The 26,073-nt window shown below is 33.9% G+C and overlaps 1 protein-coding gene and 1 long non-coding RNA gene across 17 annotated transcripts in view; one reads left to right on the forward strand and one right to left on the reverse strand.

The window, feature by feature from the left end:
• dlg1 (MAGUK family member discs large 1) overlaps positions 1–26,073 on the forward strand; it is an 889,881-nt gene that overhangs the window by 708,616 nt on the left and 155,192 nt on the right. For 15 of the 16 annotated variants that reach the window (XM_074177005.1, XM_074177004.1, XM_074177008.1 and 12 more), the window contains one exon: positions 25,622–25,897. In XM_074177005.1, coding sequence (XP_074033106.1) covers positions 25,622–25,897 — 276 coding nt within the window. Of the gene's footprint in view, positions 1–15,770; positions 16,043–25,621; positions 25,898–26,073 lie in introns of those variants that run through there. The other variant, XM_074177020.1, reaches the window with a different exon arrangement.
• On the reverse strand, positions 11,720–12,894 carry LOC141482952 (uncharacterized). The gene is made up of 3 exons (XR_012465817.1): positions 12,682–12,894; positions 11,963–12,019; positions 11,720–11,898 (listed from the first exon to the last, which is right to left on the reverse strand). It is a non-coding gene; the product is annotated as an uncharacterized lncRNA (long non-coding RNA).

The following is a 26,073-nucleotide window of genomic DNA, read 5'->3' on the forward strand; positions in this document are numbered from 1 at the left end:
ATTGATTTATCTCAATAATCTAATAAAGAACTCAAATTCATTATTCATTATGCCGTCCTTCCCGTTCTATACAAGCTATAGTCCTTTCAATTACACACTTTGTTGCATTTTTAATTAATAGGGAGTATTCTCTAAATGTTCTTTGTGTCGCAGATAGTTCATTTTCTGAATTTGTTATACTTTTTTTTGTACACATTGTATTCTCTCTAACAAGAGTTGTCAAATAACTGTCATTGATACATGATTGATAAGTCAGTTGTATTGAATTTTCTTTTGAATATATTTAAGTCTGTTGAGTACTTTCATAGTTTGCGATTCATATTTCGTCCTACATTCGACATATTCAGTCACCGGGTAGGTGAATTTCGAATATTTAACATTTGGCTACCGTGACAGGACACCGACTATGGAGAAGGTAGTGAAGGTACTAGCGAAGAACATTCGACCAGGTTTTCAATGATATTTTGAACCTGTTTGGCCAAGAAAACACTGACAAGATTGCCATATTCAGCAAAATTAATATTCTGGAGCAGAAAATCTAGATCCTGATGGATTTGCATAGACAAATGGTGGATTTTTCATTAGACGACGAAGATGCTTTGAACAAAGAAATTTCTACGGCTGATGAATACTCTGACAAGTGATTTAAAGTCAAACTTTTGGCTGAAAATCTTTCAAACAAAAACATTATTACGTACTCTCTTTCTCAATGCTCTAGTGGAACGAAGAAAAAACTCAAACTACAGAAAATTGAATTTATGAAGTTTGGTGGTGAGATCAATGAATGGCTTCCCTTTTGGAGTCAGTTTCAGAAGATGCATGATGATGAAGACATTGCACAAGAGGACAAATTTCAGTATCTGATCCAAGCATCGATACCTTAATCAAAAGCTCGTCAACTTATAGATAGTTACCCTCCCAAAAGTAATTGAAAGCTTAAAGAAAATATTTGGGAGGAAAGACCTTCTTGCAGAATTCTACGTGCGTGACTTGTTGAAACTAATACTGAATAATTTGTCCCTCGACCCTCGATGTAACTTCAGATACTTATGCAGCCATATTATATCCTTTAGTGGAGTCTTGTCGACCTTATACGAGTATGGCAACGAAGCAGTCTTTACGACAGTGACTCTGCACTCAAAGATCGCCTAAACAAGTTGATGAATTTTCTCAGGAAGTGTTATGAGTACAAGTGTAGAAAACAGTCTATCAAACAGTTCATATTTATCCAAATCCAGAACAGCTCGAATAATTTTTGATACCGGTTCTCGAAAATCATACATCACGAAATCTGCAGCTGAAGAGATGGGATACAACTGCTTGAGACAAGAACAAATTATTCACACTCTTTTTGGTGGTTCAAGAACAAATGTTGTCAAATATAATTGTTATCGCATAAAATTGAGTGACTCGGAAGAATAAATATACTTGCTATTTTGCAGCCCTTGATCAAACAATCATCTACAGTATTGTGAACTATATTCGTAAAGGTCTTTGGATAAATTAATTGCAGTCTGTTGGCATCGAAATCACTGATGTCAGAGAAGGGCCAATCGATATTTTAATTGGTGCTAATATAGCTGGAAAATTATTCACTGGTAACCGATATGAGTTGGAATGCGGCCTAGTAGCAATTGAAACTCTATTAGGTTGGACCCTGATGGGAAAACCATAAAGAAACTCCGAAATCATCGAAAGTGATGCCCATGTTTTCCAAATACGAATCGATTGCTGACTTATGGTCATTGGATGTGCTTGGGATTTCTGATCCGTCTGAAAAGAGGACACAGAAAAAAATCGAAGAATTGGTCATGTCTCGATTATTGAAAAACATTGTTAGGCACGAAGGTAGCAGATACGAAGTTTGTCTGTCTTGGCTCGAAGATCATTCTCCTTTACCGAGTAATTATGAAACAGCCAGAAGACGATTAGAATCCTTGCTGAAGAAACTCGAGTCAGATGGTTTACGTGATCAATACGCCCAGATTTTCATAGAATGGAAAACCGAGGGTATCATTGAAGAGGTACCCAAGTCGGACTTACTCGAAGAAGGGCACGCCACGTAGTAAAAGAAAACAGCACGACAACAAAAGTCCGACCTGTTTTTGATGCCACTCCTCGACAGAAAAATCAGCCATCCTTAAACCAGTGCCTAAAAAAGGGTATTAATCTTATTGAATTAATACCGTCTCTGTTAATGAGATTTCGTTTTTCACGATTTGGACTCATAGCTGACATAAAGAAAGCTTTCTTGCAGATAAGCTTGAATCTCAAAGAAAGAGATTTTTTGCTTTTCCTTTGGCTAGATGATACAGAATTGCTGAAAACATATCGACATACAAGGGTTGTATTCGGGGTTTCCTGTAGCCCGTTTCTGTTAGGAGCTGTAATCGAATACCATTTGAGAAGTTGCCTCGAAAATTCTGAAAATAATGACATGAAAACTCAAATACTACAGGGTTTTTATGTAGATATTTGCGTTGTCAGCTTAGACACCAGAGAAAAAATTCAGAATTTCATTGAAGTTTCCACAAGGCTCTTTGCTGATGCCAAGTTTGATCTGGGAGGGTGGGACCATTCTGCCTTCGATGGTTCTTCAGCTGATGACAACAGTTTTTCTTCGGTTTTGGGACTTTCTTGAAATATAAACTCTGATACATTGCAGTTGACATCAGAATGGTGTCGAGATATTCATACTGAAATGATAACAAAACGGGTTATTTTGTCAATAGCTCACCGAATATTCGATCCCATTGGATTTTCATTCCCAGTTTCTCTTTATCCCAAGATATTATTGCAGAAGACATGGGAATTGAAAACAGGATGGGATACTGAGGTACAAAAAGATATCAAAGAAGGTTTTTTGAAATGGTTCGAAGAAATTCCAATTCTTTTCGACCTGAAAGTACCCAGATGGTTATTTGATTCCATTGAAGGAAAGAATCACTGTAGTCTGCATGTTTTCTGTGATGGGAGTCAAGTTGCCTACGCTACAGCCATATTTATGAGATCTGAAACATGCAATGGCGTGAATGTACAACTCGTGCAAGCCAAGAGTAGAGTCTCGCCTGTGAAACGAATGACCATTCCCAGATTGGAATTACTAGCAGCTACCACAGGAGCAAGATTATCTATAACTGTTACCGACAGCATCGATTCCAGTATCTTGGTTTATTATTGGTCTGATTCGACTACTGTCACAGCTTGGATCAAAGATGAAGAGAATTATAAACCCTTCGTCTGGAATCGAGTGAAGGAAATTCGAAGCTTAACTAATCCAAAAGTCTGGTTTCACGTTCCAGGAGATATCAATCCCGCCGATCTTTCTTCTCGTGATTGTTCTCCACGACAAACGATTCAATCGAAATGGTGGGAGGTATCTGAATGTTCGAGAAAATTTCCGAAATACTGGCCGAATCAGCTGTATATTCGAGATGAGGAGATAATCCAATCAGAGAAAAGTAGAGGTGTGATTTTGAATAATATTTCAACGTCAATTTATTTTTCCTGGTATTATGAGAGAATTTCGAAATACATCCGAGTACTTGGTTGGATCAGAAGATTTATTGTCAATTGCCGTTCCAAAAATCAGAAGAATTCTGATGAGGAATTGTCCTTGGAGAAAGTGCAGTCTGCTGAAAAATGTACAATGAGATTTGTGCAATATCTTGACGATTCTCAGTTGAAGAGTTTCTGTTCCTTCACTGATGATGATGATGGTATTTTGAGAATTAGAACCAAGGTTTCTGAAAGAACTGATTTTGCTAATTTCCGTTGTGAGTAAGCATCCTGTTGTGAGTAAGCTAATCTACGAAACTCACTTGAAATCATTTCATGTCGGAGTTCAGAGATTATTGAGTCTTCTGCGCGAGAGATTTTGGATAATCAGAGGAAAAAAATCTGTGAAATCTGTCATTTCAAAATGTCCGAAATTTCGCAGATTCAACTCCAGACGTATTGAGGTTCCAGCCATAGCACTTCCAGAAAATCGTGTGCGAGAAGACAAAGTTTTTGAAGTAATCGGTGTAGATTTAGCCGGTCCACTCTACATTTCAATTGGAGAGAAGGCTTGGATATGCCTATATACATTTGCCTTTTATAGAGCTGTTCATTTAGAACTTCTCTCATCACTGTCTACAGATGTTTTCTTACAACAATCATTCAGAAGATTTGTGGCCAGAAGAGGAAGACCATCGACTGTACACAGCGACAATGGCACAAAGTTTGTTGGTGCTGAAAATGCCTTTTCACAGTTGGATTGGAAAATGATAACTGCTTACAGTACCACCGAGAGGATAGCGTGGAAATTTAATCCTCCAACAGCTGCCTGGAGGGGTGGTTAGTGGGAGAGGTTAATCGGAATTATGAAGGATCTACTGAGAAAAGTTTTGGGAAAAGCCAGTCTGACATACGAGGAGTTAGTCACGATACTTTGCGATTGTGAATCAGTACTGAATTCGAGACCCCTCACTTATATGTCCGAAGTTAGCAAAGATCTTGTTCCTTTGACTCATGCTATGTTTCTCAAAGATATTTCAGAGTGCAGAGTTCCGGATTCGGACGCCGTGGACTTCAGATCTGAGAAAACATCTGAGAAAGATGATCTTCGTAGGAGATTTAGAAATGAATATCTCGGTCAGCTGAAATAGTCATCGGAAAAACGAAAACAGAGAGAAATCAAAATTGGTGAAGTCGTTCTGATAGGAACTGACAATACCAAAAGGATGGAATGGCCTTTGGCGTATGTTCAAGAGCTGATACCTGGGAGAGATAATAAAACCCGTTTGGTCAAACTGAAGACAACGAAGGAAATAGTACTCAGGCCTCTACAACGAGTATATCCTTTGGAGATGAAATGTGCTGATGATTTGGACTTAACTCAAATATCAGGCCGAGCAGTTTCTACAAGAGAGACCGAAAGTAAAGAAACTGAAGAAACCAAAGAATATGACAACGGGTGTTTCGAAAATCCTGAACCACTTTCGATAACTACTAGATATGGTAGAAAAGTTGAACCTGTTCAAAGATGTTCTTCGTAGCAATTTGAGTTGTTGGTGAACAAGGTTCCACAACTCAAGGTGGGAGTATGTCGCAGATAGTTCATTTTCTGAATTTGTTATACTTTTTTTTGTACAAATTGTATTCTCTTATTCTCTCTTACAAGAGTTGTCAAATAACTGTCATTGATATATAATTGATAAGTCAATTATATTGAATTTTCTTTTGAATATATTTGAGTCCGTTGAGTACTTTCATAGTTTACGATCCATATTTCGTCCTACATTCGACGTATTCAGTCACCGGGTAGGTGAATTTCGAATATTTAACACGTTGTTTTCAAATGTTCTGTGCTCATTCACTTTTCGTTTCAGATAACCCCATGGAAAAAAGTCCATCGGATATAAGTCCTGTGATCTTGGTGGCCAATAATATTCCCAATCTCGTCATATCACTTTGCCCCCAAACATCTGACTGACTGGTTCACTTCTATCGTTTCATGGATCGGTGCCTCGTGATACCATAAATTACGTTTAACACTTACAGGCAGAGTATCGGTGCCCCGTGATACCATTAATTAAGTCTTACCCTTATAGACAGATTATCCAAAACTTTAGACAACTGATTTATAATGAAATCTCTATACATGTCTGAGTTCAAAGTTTCTTTAAAAAAATATGGTCCAATTATCTGGTTAAGTAATAACCCTAACCATATTTGCCTTGAATGAATATTGGTCACGGCATTACTTTACAAAATTTGGATTATTTTTGTACCACCAGCGACAATTTTGGGAACTAACTGTTCCGTTCGACGTGAAAGTTGCCTCGTCTGTCCATAAAATCATGCAGGAAAGGTCGATAACAGTTTCTCTCTCACCTTAGAATCCAAATGGAAATCCTACTCGAATATCGAAATCTCTTTCTTCAAGACTGTGTATGAACTTTGGCTCATGGGGATGGAATTAATTTCTGTGCAAAATTCTCTTCACTCAGTTTTTCTGCCGACCCCTATATCTTCGCTAATACTCCTAATATTAGATTTTCCGTTTTCAACAACGCTCAAACAAACATTGAGTTGTTCTTCTTCATTTGAAACGATTGTCCACGGAGCCAATTGAACGATTTCCACTTTATCTTGTGTGGATAACATTGTACATAAAACTTATTTGTGAATTATAAATGTACGAAAATCTGTACTCAAAACAACTCGATTCATTAAACGCAATAATTTGACATTAACCAAAACTAAAAATTTGTGTCAAAAGCTTACTAAGGGAAATTTTCATTTCGATTTGATCAGTATCTACTATTTTCTTCCCGACATGTTGCATTAGTCTTGTAATCTTTAGTACACATCGCTAGAACAAAAGTCTTTCTAATAGCTATGAAACTGTAGGTCAATGTTCAGTTTACAGAAAAGTATGATGTTTCAGGTTAGTTTGTAACTGAATTATTGATCAGAAAAATAATTAAACTGGATAAAAATCTACTAAAAAAAGGAATACGAGTGTAATAAGAATGAAGAGAAATACATTTATTCGATAACTGACATATTAACGTCCATATACATTGAAAATCCGAATCAGTTTAACAATCAAATGAGAAAAACTAGATGAACCAACCAAGACGAATTTCTAGAGGTGTATTCATTTCTTTTTGTGGTAACAGGCCAATGCGGGTTTTTTCTGGCAAGATAATTGAAGTCTCGCATTCATTAAAGTTATGAAATTTGAATAATGTTTCGTTCAAATCGATAGAGCGAATGATTCGAAAAATTTAAAAAAATGAAAAAAAGTCGAAGTGACAGTAGATAGTCCAAATTTCGGGCAAGGGTATAAAATTGGAAACCGAGCAATCTGTTCTTTTGGCATTTTTCAAACTTTACAAAAAAACAGATTTTTTGAGGATTTTCAAAAATAATATCAAATTTGACAGGTTCAGAGTAGCACATGACAAATGGAAAAAGAGTCTATTTTTCACTCACTTTTCAAGCACAAACTAACTGCGAAGTCAAATTTTCATTATATCTATTAATAAAAAAACCTTCCATACGTCGCTAACTTTGTGTGACACTGTACCGGTTGTCCAAACTATGACTCCAAAAAAAGATTACCTTTGCATTCCGGAATATCGAGGTACATATAACCCTTATATATCATCGAATTTTTTATAGTTTTGAGTTATTATTTTTTGATGTACCTAACTATTTTTCCTTTCTTCTTTCAAGTTATTTCAGAAGTTTATCTATTGAAAACACTTTTCTTACACAAAAATAAAAGTACGGCCTCTCGACTCGCGTTTCGATAACCAAGTTAGCGTTATCAGAAAATTATGTTATCCTCGGTTAGCTAACCGCGCGTCGAGAGAACGTAGGTTTGTTTGCTCAGGTGTGGGATACGTGTTTTCATTGGATGATTTTCTTTTGTAATATAAACAATGTGAATCATTATTTCAACTATAATATGCTGAATTCTTCAAAATAAATGAAATTTGCAATAATAAGCGTAGAAACATTGTTTTGTAAATTTTGTGGCCTTTTTATTTAATTGATTTGAATTTTGAACTTTGAATTGAAAATATTCCTTAGTTCCTATGCGATTTCCAAATCGTTGCGAAATTCATATTGGCACAATTCAGTTCAGCACTACTGATGTGGGAGTTCGTCGACTTAAAAAATATTATTGGGCATTTTTTCAATTTCTAAAGCTGATTTAGGTAATATATACCAAAGAACCTCAAAATGAATACCAGAGAGGTATCCATTTCATCACTATCATTATTTAAGAATATTTCATTATCGTAACAAAGTTATTGAACCAATTTATTCATCACTTGCTCCAATAGCAAGTCAACAACTACTTAAGTTTTTCCTAATTTTCATCCAGACTTTTTAATCTAAAATGACTGTTATAGTAAAATGATACTTGACCTGGGAAAAATTAACCCAATTGGAATCAATTTTAATGTAAGAGACACATCTTTCCCAAACACCAGAACATTAACTCTCCCCTCTACGCTCATTTCACCTAAGCTGACGTAATTAGGCGATGAAATATACTATATACAGTTCATCACTATGCAATGTAAGTAATTTTTCAGAACAAGAAAATTCGACAGCGATGAAACTGACAGCCATGAAATTAACATCTATATGTAATCAATCAAATAGAAATTTTTTATATCGATTCATTCAACTAACAATATAACAGGAAATTATTTTTACGAATACTACCACTCGATTTAAAAATATGCTGTGATAAATTTCTATTGTCTCAAACTTTGTTATTTTTTAGCAATACCAATCGAGTAATCAGCAATAGATAAAACCACTCGTCCTAAGCTCTCGTGGTTTTATTATGCTGGTTGCTCTCATGGCATTGTAAAGTAACAAAGTGTTTGTTAAAAAAATGGATATTCATGGATGATATTTTGAGGTCTTGTAATAATTTCGAAAGTTAGTTTCAGCAAATAATGGCCCATCAGCTACCACTTCTTTTATGGGAAAGAGGTGTTTTGGCTTTCTATTTCTCCATCTTACAAAGAAAGGAAGGAATCAATCAATTTCAAAAATAAACTCTTTACAAAGATGTGTTGATCATGCAAAGAAGTAACTTTCAGTTACTCTCGAAACAGCTAATTTCATATAATTATTAAATTACATGAAGGAAAAATACTTTTGAAACCACTTTTATATGAACACTAAATTATACAAAAAACACTTTTTTCTATACAGTGTGTATTCTAAGCATTTGTTATGGAGTTGTGGAATTGAATCAGAACCATTCATCTCTCTTATGTTATTGAAAAAACTTGAGGTTTCACAAAATGTTTGACATTCCCTAGGATCTATGGGATATATTGGATATATTTGGGAGTTTCAATCTTTTCTAATATAAATGTGAAAGTTTCTGAGGATGGAGTATGTATGTATGTTGTGGCTCTTTCACACCTAAAAGACTGAACGAATTTGGATGAAACTTTACATAAATACAGCTTTTACATTAGAATAACACATATGCTACAATTTACAAAGGTTTTGTCTAATTTTGATCATAATATAAGGATAAGTGTTAAGTAAGTCGGGAAAATGTTTGCTCCCTGAGAGCTATCTTGGCGTGCGCTGCTTATACCGTTGGAGTTACATGCAGATAATGTACCGTAATATTGTTCATCTTAAATAGTTCTAAATAAAAATCCGCGATGGATTTCCACCTCTTATGTGGTAGCCACTACATGCAAAATACAATACATAAATACAATTAAATTTTATATATTTTTACAATGCACATTAAGAATATCTGTCAAATCAATATAAAAATTGATACAATTGTCATTTTAAGTATTTAATATACATAAACCTTGTTTTTTACACTAAGCAATTTGGACGACTCCTTTAAAAGTTATCACGATAAGATTAACTTGACGCAACACAATGATCCATTACGCGTTGCGTCTACTATAAGACGCAACGCGTAAAATCTTGAAATATGCAGGTAGGTTCTCTGTATAACGTAAATAAGTATCAAGGAAGGGAATCACGAATTTCCACCCTCAAGAGGAAAATAGGGGTTCAAAGATTGTATTGAATTTCGTCAGTTTTGAAGTTGGAAACCTGAACTTTTGGGTTGATAAAAAATATTGTAAATATTTGTTTGAAATGGTCTGTCACGAAACTCAGTTTGACAAACCAAATTCTACGCGGGCGAAGCCGCGGACAATAACTAGTATACTATAAAACATTCAACTCTGTTTTAATCGAACGTAAATTTGTCACTTCTGATCAAAATGTTTACTCGTGTTTATATGAGAGTACTGATCATCTTGTAGTACAAAGAACTATTCATATGAATTATGATATATGAAGAAAAACCAACGAAAAACTATCTGCGGGTAAGAACTAAGAACTTTCGAAACAATATTGAAAAATCAATAACTCGACAACTATGAAAAATTGATTGACAAACTTCGGGTATTATTTGAAAACCCCTTGATGAGCATGATTGGACCACCCTGCTTCTATACCGGGTGTCAGCGAATCTATTAGATAAGTCATAACTTCTAGACTAGACTATCAGTTGTATCAAAATGAAATTTGGTATAGTTGAAAGGTATGCGAAGATAGAGTATTTACACATTTTTTACTTTTCGGTCACTTACGGTTTTACCGGAATTACAATCGCGGAGTTTTAGAGACTACACGGAAAAAAAAGATTTGTTGAATGAAAGAAAATTCACTTCATTCAAAGAAATAAAAGTGTCATATATGCACGACAAAATATTTTGTTGATGCAAGAAAAAAGAATTCTTGACTCCGAACTATTTCTTCAAGCATATGTTCATTGTATCAAACAAATATTTGATTGAAAATATCACATCCAACAGTTATTTCAATTTAAAAAAGAATTGAATTCAAGTAATATTTTGTCTAATTGATAGCGAAAATGATTTAGAGTAATTCGAATATTCTATTAAACAAACAAAATTTAAAGATGGGTAAAATAGTGGAACTGATTGAAATAAACAAATGTATTTTTTATTTGAGTAAAAGTTATGTTGAAGAAACATAACATATCTGCAGAATAATGGAGAACTATGCTTGTTTTGATAATGGGAAAATTTCCACTGAAGTAATGATTTTGTTGAACAAATAATGAATAGTAGTTAGTAGTAGTAGAACAATGTTTATACCTCATTGTGAGTATCTTGCTGATAGAGTAAATCATTTCGAAAGTTCAAAATAAGTATGAATAATTATGAACCAAATGAAATGAAGTTACAAATCAAAATCATTCCCTCTTGTTTGAATTTGGTTATTGGATTCAATCAACCAAATATTATACTAATTTGAGTACCAGCATCTCGTTGGTAGTAATGGAGCTTCAGATCCGTTCTTCTTTAAAACTTCAATATGCTTTTTACCATCAAATATTTTCCCATGAAAAAAATCTTTAGACCATCGATTTTTGTCATCTCCTGCTGATGCTGATTCGATTAGTACATGAAGTTTGTAGATAAAAAGCATTACGTACTTTTAGTATAGAGAAAAGTACTTTTCGGCAGAATCAGAAATACAGAGAGTCAGTGATTGAATTAACATGAATCTCCAATCGAAATAGATCAAGTTATTGAATAATTGTGAGAATATATTATAGTTTGTTCAACAACCCAATTTCTTAATACATGAAATACAATTTGTATCATTTTCTCAATTGGATTATTGATCTACTTACGTATCATGATTTTTTAATCAGATGCTGATGGGAGTCCTGCGGATAATATTTCATATTCAATAGATACTGATTATGTAAATACCATGGAAAATTTTTCAACATGAGAATGAGCAAAATATAAATAAAAATCGAGAAATGTTAGTAACAAATTTATTCAAACAATTAATATATTATAATAGACTTCTACAAATATTTAAATAAAAATATAAATTCTTCACATCTAAAACATTAACATATTTTATTAGGTATTATTATTATTGATGATATCTACGATGACGTACTTCATCACAGAAAAAATTGATTAGAAATAAATTTTGTGATGACAAAATTTACTTAGCTCTCCAACCATAACTTTCAGGCCTTCAAATATACTAAATTTGAGAATTCTAACATTTAATTACTTAGGTACAGACCCGAATAATAATAAGTATCTACAGCAAATCGCAAAAATATATAGTTATTTGAGAAAACTGAATTTCAATTGTAATGGTATAATTATTTATTATAAAAGTTATGAATGAAAGACATACCTCTGTTATATTTGATTCTTAATTTATTCCATCAATTGCTTCCTTGATTGAATATTTTTCTTTTGCCAATCGAGGGAATCATTTCTTTGATTTATTCATCGGTGAGCCTTTTAGCTATGTCTTGGGTTACATCATTTTCTGTTTGAAAAGTATGTGTTTTAAGTATATTAGTGGGAGATAAATAATATATGTATTTTTTTACCTTTAAAAATGCCAATCAGGTCATTTAATCTCTAGTTATTAGGGAATTCCTCCATGTCTAAAAATTAAAGAAATTATATTGCATGTTTTGAGCTCGTGCAGTTTTGTTGTATGTCATCATTTCTGTAAGTATGTTACAAATAACTTTTCTTTTTCGGTCTTATTGATTTTAATAAAGTAATATAAGAGAAACCTGTTATTATTTCACAATGTTTTTTAAAAGAAAAATCTTAAAAAGAGGTTCCTTCATCATACTATCATGATGAAAATCAAATCATTGTTTACGGCGCCATTCAATTATTTATGTTGTATGAACTTTACGATTCGAAATGAAGGTACAGTTCTTCGCTGACATTGTATACCTACACCTATTTCTGTGGCAAACACCTTAATTGTATTTACTCTGAAAATGTCCAATTCCTCCGTATCCAAAGATCAAAGGTCAACTAGGTACCCAGTGTATACATAAGTACCTACTTCTCAATGATAATCATGTCACTCGACAACTTCTACTTTTTCAAAAACAGAATTGAAAACATTGAAGCTTTCATTCAGTCATAACATTAAACAATAAGAACTTCAAGTCACTTTTATAGAGGATAGCTGTCGAGAAAAATGTATGGGTACGTGCTTGAAAAAAACGGTGTCCGTATATCCAATACATGCTATTCATAATTATTTCAAAATATGGAATGAAACAAAGTATGTAAATATGAACACCTGTGAAAACACTGAAAAACTTCAATCCACGTATAATCAAAAAGAAACTGTAAACCTCTTCGTCATTTCCTTGCCAAACACAAAACACATTTTTAATTCTTATTCCATTCATGATTAGTGTACGGTTCTTGCGCAAACGCAAATGGTGCCGACCGGCACTCTATTCCTTAGAAGTATTTCAACTATACCATTTCTTTCAAGAAAATGATTTAATTTTTCAAACCAACAAATAATAAAAATATTGAAATGAAATGGAAAGTTTTCATTCAACAGACGTACTTTTGATTTGATGAAATTATATTGTTTTACTCAACCGAATCATTTTGAGAACTCAATAAATGTTATTCTTGAAATGATCCACCATTCATTTGACTAAGTAAAAGACCCCTTGAATTGAAATATTAGAGAAATTAAAATGAGAATTTCATTTTGTCTCCGCAAAATTATCATCTAATCGGTACAATACACACGTCCTTTGGAATGAATGATATTTGATCGAAATAACGAAATAAATTAGACTAAATAAATTTCTTTGAAGTAACAGGTCTTTTTTTTTTCGTGTAGTATGTTAGATATAAATAAGACAAGTTGGCAAAATCACATTTTCGTGTGTAACCTTTTTTTTTAACAGCGACCGTTTTTTGACTTGCACTTTCCGATTAAAGGATTTTTTGACGAATCTAACGATACTAATTTATTTGCGATTGGATTACAAATAAGAACATACATTAAATATTATTGAGAAGAATACTCAATAATAATGTATTTACTTTGTCAAGTGTGCCATGGATAATAATTCATTTACTTTTGTAAGCACTTACGGAAAAAAGGTTTTTTGACGAATCTAACGTTACTGATTTATTTGCGATTGGATCAACAAATTTAACAAAATTATCTACTGATTTCAGCGACGCACCTACTTTTTTTTCAGTATCTTAATTTCTTAAAATTTTACTATAGTAGAGTTTCGAAGTGCATTCCTTCTTGTTCAAGACACATTTCCAGACCCAGACAGACCCTTTCTCTAACATATCCCCAAATGAAGAAATCTAGCACAGTCAGATCCATTGAAAGGAACAGGCCACGTACCGGACAATTGGTTGCTGCAATAACTTGATTATTAAAATGCTCTATCAAGTAATCAAGAACGTCTATGGTATTGTGAAGGGGTGCTCCATCTTGTTGGGAGTAAATTTGCCGTAAAACTGCTAAAGAAAGATTATTAAAATGATCCTAGATTTCATTTTGGAGAAAACCTAAGTACCCAACCCCTGTTAACTGACCTTGAACAATCTTGGTCCAATTATTGTGTTCCAATAATACCAGCCCAGACATAGACGCCAAACCTTTCTTTCTTGAAAATTGTCCTCTCTCATTGCATGTTGATTTTGTTGGGCCCAGTACCGAGACTTTTGCTTATTAAACAAGCCGTGGTTCTTCGAAAAATAGGAAAATAGAAATAAAAAAATTGATAAAACTTGAGTTAACTCTATGATTATGAAGCATCCAATCACAAAACACTACTCGTCTGTCGCCATCGTCAGCATACAAATGTTGATGTAACTTATATTTTAATGCTCGATATCCGTGCCTTTTCAATATTTTTATTGCTGATTCATGACTTATCTGCATTTCTCGGCTAATTTATCTCAAAGAAACTGTTTTGTTAAACTCAACCATAGCAAGAACGTTAATCTCAGTCCCCTCATTCATGATAAACTAATGGGATGGATGTTACCGATTGGGATATTTCTGACCATACAACTCAGCATCATTCCTTGAATTTCTGTTGCATTCTCCAAACAATAACAACATATCCACCTCTTCACGTTGAGTATACATTATTTTGATGGAAAATTAAACTAAAATTTAACTAAAACTAAGAAACTTTTACCTTTTGATCATAAAGCTTATGTCACTGTCATAACGTGAGTGTTTTGTTCTCCAAAGAAGACTTGATGGAAGTAACAGCAAAATAGTATGCATTATGTCTATCCATAGCACACTTGACAAAAGTAAATAAATTATTATCAATTTTTTTTCCCCAGTAATATTTAATTTATGTTCTTATTTGTGATCCAATCACAAATGAATTAGTATCGTTAGATTTGTCAAAAAATCCTTTTTTCGGAAAGTGCTTGTCAAAAAATGGTCGTCATTTGAAAAATAATAGTTAGACACGAAATTTTGCAATCTTTCCTTAATTGTACCTAACATACAAGTCACTAAAACTCCGCGATTGTAATTTTCTGATATCATCCTTATATTAGTTTACGTCAGATCATGGCCACCTAGGTGCAATTTCGAAAGTGACTCTGAAAAAATTAAGTAGGCGTGAAAACTTTCGAAAATCCACATTCTGATCCAGAATTGTGGCTCAGAAATCCAAAAATGATACACCTCTAACAGTCTAGAAATAATGACTTGTCGAATAGATTCGTTAATACCCGGTATATAAAGGGTTCAGACTTTGACTTATTGGAATACTGAATTATCTTGTTTGTACGTTAACCAGTTGTCGCCCCCCTACGAGCGACAACTCTCAGAAGTCGAAACTTGTACGACCAAAGAATTAACGAGGTCTCACCTCTTACCATGAGGTTCTTAGCAAGATATGATTTTCTCTATTTCCTAGATGCTTTTGTATTATTCAAAACTCTTGAAGATTAGACACTCATTTTTCTCTATAATTGATGCTAGATTTTCTGAATGATTAAACGGTATTTGTACGTTACATCCTATTTTGTCTTTCGCAAATGCTGAACACAACCTGTCACGATTTTGATTTTAGTGTTTCTAAGTATAGAAGATGTTTTTAATGTTTATAGCAATTTTGAAATATTTTCAGCGGAATTGCTTCTATCCTATTCAATCATTTAATCAAAGTTGATCCTTTATACTTAATTTCGCCTTTATTTGTTTAGTTGATAAAAAAATTACATCCTCTTTGTGACAGGTAGACATCTGACGTCACACTTCCGAAACAGAGTCTACCATTTTTCATTCCACTCCGTACGAAATCATAGTAAAACATAAATAGAATCACTATAAAAGTAGGTTGAAAATTTCATTTCAGTTTTTCAGTTGCTTGGCGCGTTCACGGCTGACGGGAGAATTTTTTCACTCAAAATCAGTTTAGGTAATACATGGTTATCAAAAACTATAATTTTCCGACCTCGAATTCGTTTTAACGATGTTTTAACAGTTTGTACGTCAGGTACTTGTTGGTAGTTAGTGCATCTCGTCGAGTTGGAATTCTTGTTGTTTTGTTTCGTGCAGTGTTTGTTTTACTTAGCGTTTGTGTGACATAACCTAGATGGGCGGTGAGGTAAAAACTACGAACGGATCTTCAACACGTGTGGTATACCATCTTTTTATTCAATTTATTACTCTGGTGGAGTTAGAAATTAGTCATTCGGTGTATAGATATGAATAATAGTATTTTGTGTGATATTTGGGAATAGCCGTCATGCATATTAATATACACCAATGTGCGAAAGGAATTAGTTTGGCAAATACCGAATATTGTGTCTGAAATTCAGCCTTCGACAATCGATTTATTTGGTTCGTACAAAAATAGTCGATGATAAATGATAATATCAAGTTTTCTGAAGCTAGAACTATTTCTGTTCCGGTATCTCTATACAAATGACATTGAACATATAAATTAATTGGAACAGAATTTTTTTTAGATAAGATGTTATATTAATGTAATTTTTCTCATTAGCAATCAGGGAAATTTCTATGAAGTCGTACAAATTTAAAAACCTCCAGTGGGAATATATCAAGAATAAAAAAACCGGTCAAACGAAAAACACATAAGGTAAACAAAAGTATCTCTTCAAATAGCATTTCGACATCATCAGGACGTTTTTTATATAGAAAATAAGAATGACAGAACATTAGTCAAACTTGTTTGAAGGTGGTTGACAATGTTTTGTGGTGTGTTTCATCAGTTCGGACTTCCATTGTCTAATGTCTAATATAATATAAATTTATTTGAAATTCCTGAAAAAATATTAAAAAGATTTACCGAAAATCTGTTTGAAATCTGTTTTTCCGTTAATCAACTGTCACCCCCATACGAACGACAACTCTCAGAAGTTGAGAAACTTGTGCGAGCTAAGGACTAACGAGGTCTTACCTTTTAACGTATGATTCCTAACACGCTTGCAGAATCATCCCAGCTTCAACCAGATAAATTATCTCGAGAAAAATATATGGTCGAGGCGGGAATCGAACCCACGGTCTTCCGATCGTGAGTCGGGCGCACTACCACCGCGGCCAATTCCACGAGGTCAATAACAATTTTATTTGATTTTATGTTATTTCTTTGTAATTTCATTTTTTTTTGTTCTAGTAAAATTGTTATTTTCGATTCTTCTTTTTAATATTTTGTCAGGAATTTCAAATCAATTTATATTATATTAGACAATGGAAGTCCGAACTGATGAAATTAGTCAAACTATTGACCTTCATCTATTCTTGTATACATACACAGAACTATTTTTTCCATCAGTCCCAAAATTTGGTGCTATTATACTATGTTTATTGTGGGAAAAGGTAAAGTGAGTACATAATAGCCGTTTTTTTCTATGTTTTTACCACTTTTATTTGTAACTAAAGTTACTGCAGGTTCGTCCTATAAGGACATTTTCAAACTCATTAATTAAGTGTATAATGTTATAAATAAAAGTGGTAAAAACATAAAATTTCATTTCTCATCTTTCATGATCATCTCCTATTAACGGCATCAATTTATGAATAGCTATTTTTTTTCTATGTTTTTTACCACTTTTATTAGTAACGTTTCGTTCTATAAGGTCACTTTCAAACTTACTCATTTAATGTATATATTTAATGTATAAGTTTGAAAATGACCTTATAGGATGAAACTGCAGTAACTTTAGTTACAAATAAAAGTGGTAAAAACATAGAAATTTTCATTTCTCATTTTTCATGAAGATCTTCTACCGCGTAGTAACGTCTACATCCATCAATTTATTAATAGCTGTTTCTTTTCACCCTACATTGAATCACAATCTTGAAACAGTGATTCAGTATTTATTCAGAAGAACGTTGAAGTTTGAAAGACACCCCAAATCCAAAACAACTACCTTTCCCAATCACCAGAACCGCAATACTCGGCTCGCTATTCACCAACGAAATTGGCATCTTCCGGAGATGAAGAATAGTTTTCTTCTTCTCACACACGGTCAAAGGCCTTAGAAATATCAAGCGCAACAACTCTTGACTCTACATGTTTCTAGATTGCTTTATTCCAAATATGGGTGACATACGATAGAAGGTCGCCTGCTGATCTTTGTTTCCGAAAGCCATATTGATGATAGCTCAAGAAGTTGAAGCCTTCCAAATATTTGAGAATTTGGTGGTTCACGGCAAAGCGACTGGTCTATAGTTATTTGGCAGATTTCTCTTGATCTTTTTGGGAATAGGATGAACACGAGCAATCTTCCAAAAAAAAGGAAAAACACCTTTCTCGTGAGACAGGTTGAAAAGTCTGCAAAACACTGGTGCGAGTTCATTTGCGCACTTCTTAAGTACGATGATGGGCACTTTATCAGGACCAGATAGATGCCTTGTTGATATTGAGCTGTTTCAGAATTCGCCTGACTAGACGTTGTCGAAGTTATTTCCGGCATTGTGGATTGTAGTATGGGAATAGTAGGTGGTGCCTTTCCCAAAAAATCGACTTTGGAGTGTGACGCAAATTGTTTAGCTAGTAGATTTGCTTTTTCTATGGCTGTATTGTTGCAATTGAACCATCCGCTTGTGTTAGTGGTGAAATTGTGGATTTTGTAAAGTCCTTATTAACAGCTTCACCTACCGACCAGAAGAATCTAGACCCGTTGGGATTGGCAAGCAGTTTGTCCCTAATTCTCTCATTTTGAAGTTCTGTGCTCTTTGCTTCAATTTACTCTAAGTTTGCAGCTATTGCGAGCATTAACAAACCTAGGTCGGTTTTCGGCACTGAGATGTTTGCACCTCTGCCGGCAGGCAAGATTTTTGAAGGCGACAGCTTGCTCGCAATTTTTGTTGAACCAAGGTTTGCCGTTGGAAGGTCGTTTCATTGACAAAGGAATATGAGCATCCATGGAGGATAGAATGACTTCCGTGACTTCAGAAGCACAAGTTGATGGAGCTGAAACAAACATCTAGCCAGGAGAATTTTGGAAATAACCTTAAAGATCCTCCCATTCAGCTGATCTGTAATTCCAAACTTTGCGCGGCTTAGAGTGTTCTCCAACATTTATTGGTAATTCACTCAGAAGTTCCCAAGGGAGCTTACGGTGACTGTGTAAATTTCTGGATTGGTTGTTAGGTATAGATCCTGAAGACCAGCATATTCTCCAGGTCAGGAATCCTGGTTGGCTCAGTTATAATCTGGGTACCTAAGTGCGCTGCTTATTGCAAAAGCCTCAGCTTCGCGACCTTGTTCGTCGTTGATATTTGAAAATTTGAACCATTCTATATTGAGTAAATTGAAGTCACCGAATATGGAAATGTCGGCACTGGGATGATTGGTTTGCAGAAAGTCAGTGATGTTTACAAGTGAAGAGAATAGTGCTCTATATTGTGTATCACTAGGTGGTCGATAAACGCAGCAAATTTGGTGAATATCTGTAATATTATTTTGAACCACAACATCAAAGTTTCGCGGTTCCAGCATTACCTCTCGTTAACAGGAGAGATTGCTTCTGATATTCTAAAGTTACGTCTGAATCGGGAGTGAAAATCATAGGCGGGATATAGAAAATTGACGGGGGTTGTTGAAGCACTGACTTTTGTCAGTGATTCAACACTGCTTTTGAGTGCAAGACTATGAGGAATATTTATTTGTTTGCAGATGCTGGTGCACTGAGTATATATTTGAGTTAAGTCCTCTGATGTTGCACAAATCGATTTTGAAGTTGCTAGTGGACCTCTTAGCAACTGCAGTTACCATGCTACTCAGTCCCTGTGGACTGATGTTGGGAAGACCCTACTGACTGTCAGAAATAGTGATTTTCGAATAACTTCAGCAGGATGCCCTTGAACGTGTCAATCGTTCAACTCGTGAGGTACTCACTTTTGGAACCTCTGGACTTTTTGGTCCCTTTTAAATATTTTTTTTGGAAATTCTGCTTTAATTTTGGCGGGCTGAGCAATATCATGATGACGATGATAAATAAATATTTTACTCCCAACGTATCTCAGTTAGCTTTTATGTCGATTTGGTGCAGTCCATTCACAATGATTCACATTGGATGCTTCAGTTTTGTTATCACCAATTTGGGATGTATCAAAGGTTTTTCCTTTTTTAATGTATTTTGTATCGTGAATCTGGATTTCGCATAATTGTGAAAATCTGATCAATACTGGGGAATTGATTTTCAGGTATTTGGAATAGAGTCACTCTCCTTCGAAAAGGATCGTTAGTACATTGTTACTTCTTGTTCTACGATGGGATCTTGCACATCAATTTCTAAAATGTGCCAACGTATTCTAAAAACACTTTATTGTGTGATTTTCACTAGACAGTTTTACAAAAACGCAACACGTGTTTACAATGGCTTCCTGGGACTAATTCTACACATTCAATGCTATATATACATATACATATACATATATATATATATATATATATATATATATATATATATATATATATATATATATATATATATATATATACATACCTTATTCTACAATTTGAAGTACCTGAATTTCAAGTACCTGTTTTTTACCTAAGTTTGTAATGAATTAAATTACCTGAGCTTATGCTCCATTTTCCACATTTGAAAACATATTCAGTAACGGAGAGTTATTCAATTCTAATTGATCATTCAGTAAATTACCCGAATTCCTGAATCCATTGATTTCTAAACATTCTAGAAGATTGAGTTTCAAACTCTTCTCTTCTAAATGTAACACATCGTATTCATGATTGCACTCATATCCTTCTGCTAAAAGGTGGTATGCAAATGTGGAATTGGTCTTTCTATTTACAAAACTACTTCTATGATCTTTAATTCTTTGGGAAAATGTTCTTCCTGTTTGGACAAGAGCCACAAGTCAGCTTACATACTCCTGATCTTTCCGACACCGAAGTTTTATCTTTATTGTTTTCAATAAATTTACTTAGATTATTATCCGTTCTGTAAGCTATGTTTACTCCTTCTTTCTTCAAAAAACGGGCAATATTCCTGGTTGGTTCACCCAAATATGCCAATGTATTATAACTGACGTTATTGCCTCTTGAATGTGGGTAGACCAGGTCCATGGCTTGCTTTTGTAGTTTTTTTGAAAGAATGGCGTTTATAATATCTAACTTATAACCGTGATTAACCGCGATTTGTTTGATAAACTTCAGCTCTTTCTGGAAATTCCTATCAGATAGTGGAATATTCAATAATATGTGAAGCATACTATTGAATGCAGCAACTTTATGCTGGTAAGGGTGTGTGGAGGAATTATGTAGGATAATGTCCGTGTACGATGGTTTGTGGAAAATTGCACATTCATGTTTATTGTTATTTTTCGTAATGGTTAAGTCAAGGTAATTTATTGAATTGAATTTGAATTTTATTGATAGGTGGATGGAATTGGCATATTCAATGAACTTGCCTAATTACCTATCTGTACCAGTAAAACATACTAAGATCTACGTATCTGTACAAAAAACTGTTAGCTAACTGATTATTATGGATTTCATACTCTATGTTATCCATGAAAATTTCCGCCAGCAGGGGACTCAAAGGGTTCCCTCCTATTATTAGTCCTTCACTGCATGAATAGAATTTTCCGTCAAACTGGAAATAATTTTGAGATAGACAAATGGTAAGTAAATCTAAAATTTCCTGTTTTATCAGTGAATTCACGTGGTTTTTGTCTAAGAGACACTCAACTAGTCCAATTGTTTCAGTTAGCGGAATACTAGGAAATAAATTTTGGACATCGAACGATATCGTTCTTAATATTACCCACTAATTGATAAGAATTATGTATACTAAATTTTAGCTTGAAATTGGTATAGGTTTGAATCAATTTAATCAGGATTTCTGAGACTTTTACGGTAGGTACTGTTCGACGGTTATTGCATTACATAAAAAGGACTACATAGGAAAAACTCTAGATTTCCTTAATTCAGGCAGCTACGAGATTCTGAGGAATGACCCTACAACTGTGTATCAGAAAAAGGTTAAGGAAACTCTCAAAACAATAGAATTAATTATGAATGGAAAGGATAAATGTAGAGAGAGCATTGATCATGAATCCACAACCACCAAAAGTGTATTCCCTTATTAAATTACACAAAACCAATTTCCCGATTAGACCAGTGGTGTCGTTTGTAACGGCACCTACCGTAAATATCTCAGAAACCCTGATTAAATTGATTCAAACCTATACCAATTTCAAGCCAAATTTTAGTATAAATAATTCTTATCAATTAGTGGATAATATTAAGAACGTAATTCTTTCGGATAATGCAAAATTAACATCGTTCGATGTCCAAAATTGGAAACAATTGGACTAGTTGAGTATCTTTTAGACAAAAACCACGTGAATCCACTGATAAAACAGGAAATTTTATATTTACTTACCATTTGTTTATCTCAAAATTATTTCATGCAGTGAAGGATTAATAATGGGGAACCCTTTGAGTCCCCTGCTGGCGGAAATTTTCATGGATAACATAGAGTATTAAATCCATAATAATCAGTTAGCTAACAGTTTTTTGTACTGGTACAGATACGTAGATGATATCTTAGTATGTTTTACTGGTACAGATAGGCAATTAGGCAAGTTCATTGAATATGCCAATTCTATCCACCCGTCAATAAAATTTACCACTGAGAGGGAGGTAAACAATTCAATAAATTACCTTGACTCAACCATTACGAAAAATAACAATAAACATGAATTTGCAATTTTTCAGAAACCATCGTACACGGACATTATCATACATAATTCCTCCACACACCCTTACCAGCATAAAGTTACTGCATTCAATAGTATGCTTCACAGATTATTGAATATTCCACTGTCTGATAGGGATTTCCAGAAAGAGCTGAAGTTTATCAAACAAATCGCGGTTGATCACGGTTATAAGTTAGATATTATAAACGCCATTCTTTCAAAAAAACTACAAAAGCAAGCCATGGACCTGGTCTACCCATATTCAAGAGGCGATAACGTCAGTTATAGGACATTGGCATATTTGGGTGAACCAATCAGGAATATTGCCCGTTTTTTGAAGAGAGAAAGCGTAAACGTAGCTTACAGAACGGATAATAATCTAAGTAAATTTATTAAAAACAATAAAGACAAAACTTCGGTGTCGGATAGATCAGGAGTATATAAGCTAACTTGTGGATCTTGTCCAAAACTGTATATTGGCCAAACAGGAAGAACATTTGCCCAGAGAATTAAAGAGCATAGAAGTAATTTTGTAAACAGAAAGACCAATTCCACATTTGCAAACCACCTTTTAGCGGAAGGACATGAGTTCAATCATGAATACGATTTGTTACATTAAAAGGAAAGAGTTTGAAACTCAATCTTCTAGAATGTTTAGAAATCAATAGATTCAGAAAGTCGGGTAATTTACTGAATGATCAATCAGAATTGAATAACTCTCCGTTACTGAATATGTTTTCAAATGTGGAAAATGGAACATAAGCTCAGGTAATTTAATTCATTACAAACTTAGGTAAAAAATCAGGTACTTGAAATTCACGTACTTCAAATTGTAGAATGAAGTATATATATAGCATTGAATGTGTAGAATTAGTTATTAGGACACACCCGAGGAAGCGAATAACGTGTTGCGTTTTTGTAAAACTGTCTAGTGAAAATCACACAATAAAGTATTTTTGGAATACGTTAGTTATGGACTTTCCTTCGAAGAAGTGAAGACTACCGTTGTCTGGTAATGCGAAGTTTTCCGGGCAGTAGTAGCTGTTTTTAGTAGGAAAATAGGATATAGATGGTATGAATTTACGAATTTGGGCCTAATAATAGGGACGTGTCTTACAAAGATTAATTTGGTATCGACACAAGTGACTTGCGTAACTAAAACGGTATTAGGTGATTGTACTCACAGAATTTGGAATTTGGTTATATATTTTTATTAGATTTAATAGATATATCATCATCTCCTGAAGTTCCGTAATAGATACTATTGAATCATGAAGAGAGTTGATTTTGGAAAACATAATGGCGTTTTCAATATAATCTATGAAATTGATCAGGCTCTGAAAGTCCAAGTTAAATTATTACAATATTCCTTGGAAATTAAGATAAATATCGACATTTTTTTATCGTATCGCTAATCGTTAACTGAAACTTTCCTAAATATCGCGCTAAAAATTCTAATGATTTCATTATTAGAGTCTAGATTGCCGATTAACCATTTATTCACTCTGCCAACTACATAGATCAACCCCCTCTTTTATTTCGGGTATGAAATGAGGGTAGTAGATTGTCGAATTTTTTTCTGCAAGGTGATAAGATATTCAGTTCTAAGCAACATATTATCGGATAATCTGTGATAAGATTTCGGGTTAGTTACATTTACTTTGGAAATACTTTTTTCAATCGGTTCAAAATTTCCATTAAAATTTTGTATTTGGTCAGTAGTTGTTTTAAGGTCCAAATAGTGTAGGTGTGTTGGATGTTTATAATAGTGCAATGAATTTCAAAAAATTGACTTTCAAACACAAACTGAAAGAAAATAAACAGCTATTAACATTGAATTACACGAAATAAAAATACTTTCGAAACAAATACTTTTAAATGAACACTGAATTATACAAACAAATTTATCTATTCAGTTTGTATTTCAAAAATTCGTTATGAAATCGAATCAGATATCATTCGCAGGATTGCTACACATTATAATATATAAAAGAGGTGAAATTTCACTTACATGGAAAACTGTCATTCTCACTTGAACATCTGTTGTTTCGTCGTAAGACACTTGCCTTATCGTCTCTTCAGCATCAAATCTGAATAACATTATGAAATAATGCACTCGATTCGTTCATAACATTACGACTTTATGTCTACTCATGTCATGGATGATAGTACGTAATGACATACATTGGCCTATTTAATTAAATACCAGCCAAAGGAATCTTATTATTTGTTTTTTGAAATAAATGTTTAAGCTTTCTACTTCTCCATCTTCATACAGAAAAATGTGGGTATCTATCAAAGAAAGGAAGAAACCAATAAATTTCAAAAAAGTAACTCTATACGAAGATGTGTAGATCATGCAAATATCATTCAATCATCCAAAATTGCAACTGAATACCATATTTAATTTACAGTTAATGTCAATTGCTTTGTTTAACTTGTTTTTTAGTCACTTTTCCTGTTATCGAACTATTACACATTCTGAACTAGTCTCCCAACAAATCAGTAAAGGCGATACATTATGAAGGATCAGAGGCGTAACAATATTGTGTTTGTAGATGGTTCTCAAATGAAACATTTTCTTTCATTCATTATTCTGATAGTGATGCTTTATTCTCAAGAAACATTACATGTTTATAATAGAGAATTTAACATGCTCCAACTGGAATTTCAGGAACTATCGGGATTATAATGCTCCCGCTTCTTCCACTTTGTTGCAGCGACCTCTACAACCATAGGATACCTCGAAGTATGCATTCAGAGAATATACATGGGTTCAACTTCAAAATTCGATAATTTTTTTCGCTGAAATTTCAGACGTCAAACTGACATTTGACTATTTGTCACCATGATAATTCTGATTGAAACTGAGAAAGGAAACAAGAAATTTTCCAATAAAAATTAACAAAAATAATGAGTAATTTTTGAAAAATTCTCGGCTGTCATAATTCAATTGGTGAATCATAAAGTATGGACAACTAAATTAACTTTATTCAATGTTGTCAATTTTTTATTCCAGATAAATGGCGACGATGAGTGGGAATACGAAGAAATCATTCTTGAACGAGGTGGATCAGGTCTGGGTTTCAGTATCGCCGGTGGGACCGACAACCCCCACATCGGCGATGATACGGCCATCTACATCACCAAACTTATACCCGGCGGAGCGGCTTCGGCCGACGGACGACTTTTGGTTAACGATTCAATCTTGTCCGTGAATGATGTCCCGGTGATTGATGTTCCCCATGCCCTTGCCGTAGATGCACTCAAGAAGGCCGGAAATACAGTGAAGTTGGTAAGCCTATTGTTGTTGATATATTTATTAACGTTACAAGACCAATATGTAGCAAATAACGGATGAAGTTGAATATTGTATTCCGAGGCGCAGCCAGGGATTATAATAACCGAATTCATTAATTGCGTATCGGCCGTGTGTCGTTCAAGACTTTTCGTAATCGCACTGAAAGATTA

Source organism: Leptinotarsa decemlineata, unplaced genomic scaffold (assembly GCF_025532065.1).
Source record: "Leptinotarsa decemlineata unplaced genomic scaffold, Ldec_3_MD MMD2_tig00002159_RagTag_RagTag, whole genome shotgun sequence".
NCBI lineage: Eukaryota > Metazoa > Arthropoda > Insecta > Coleoptera > Chrysomelidae > Leptinotarsa > Leptinotarsa decemlineata.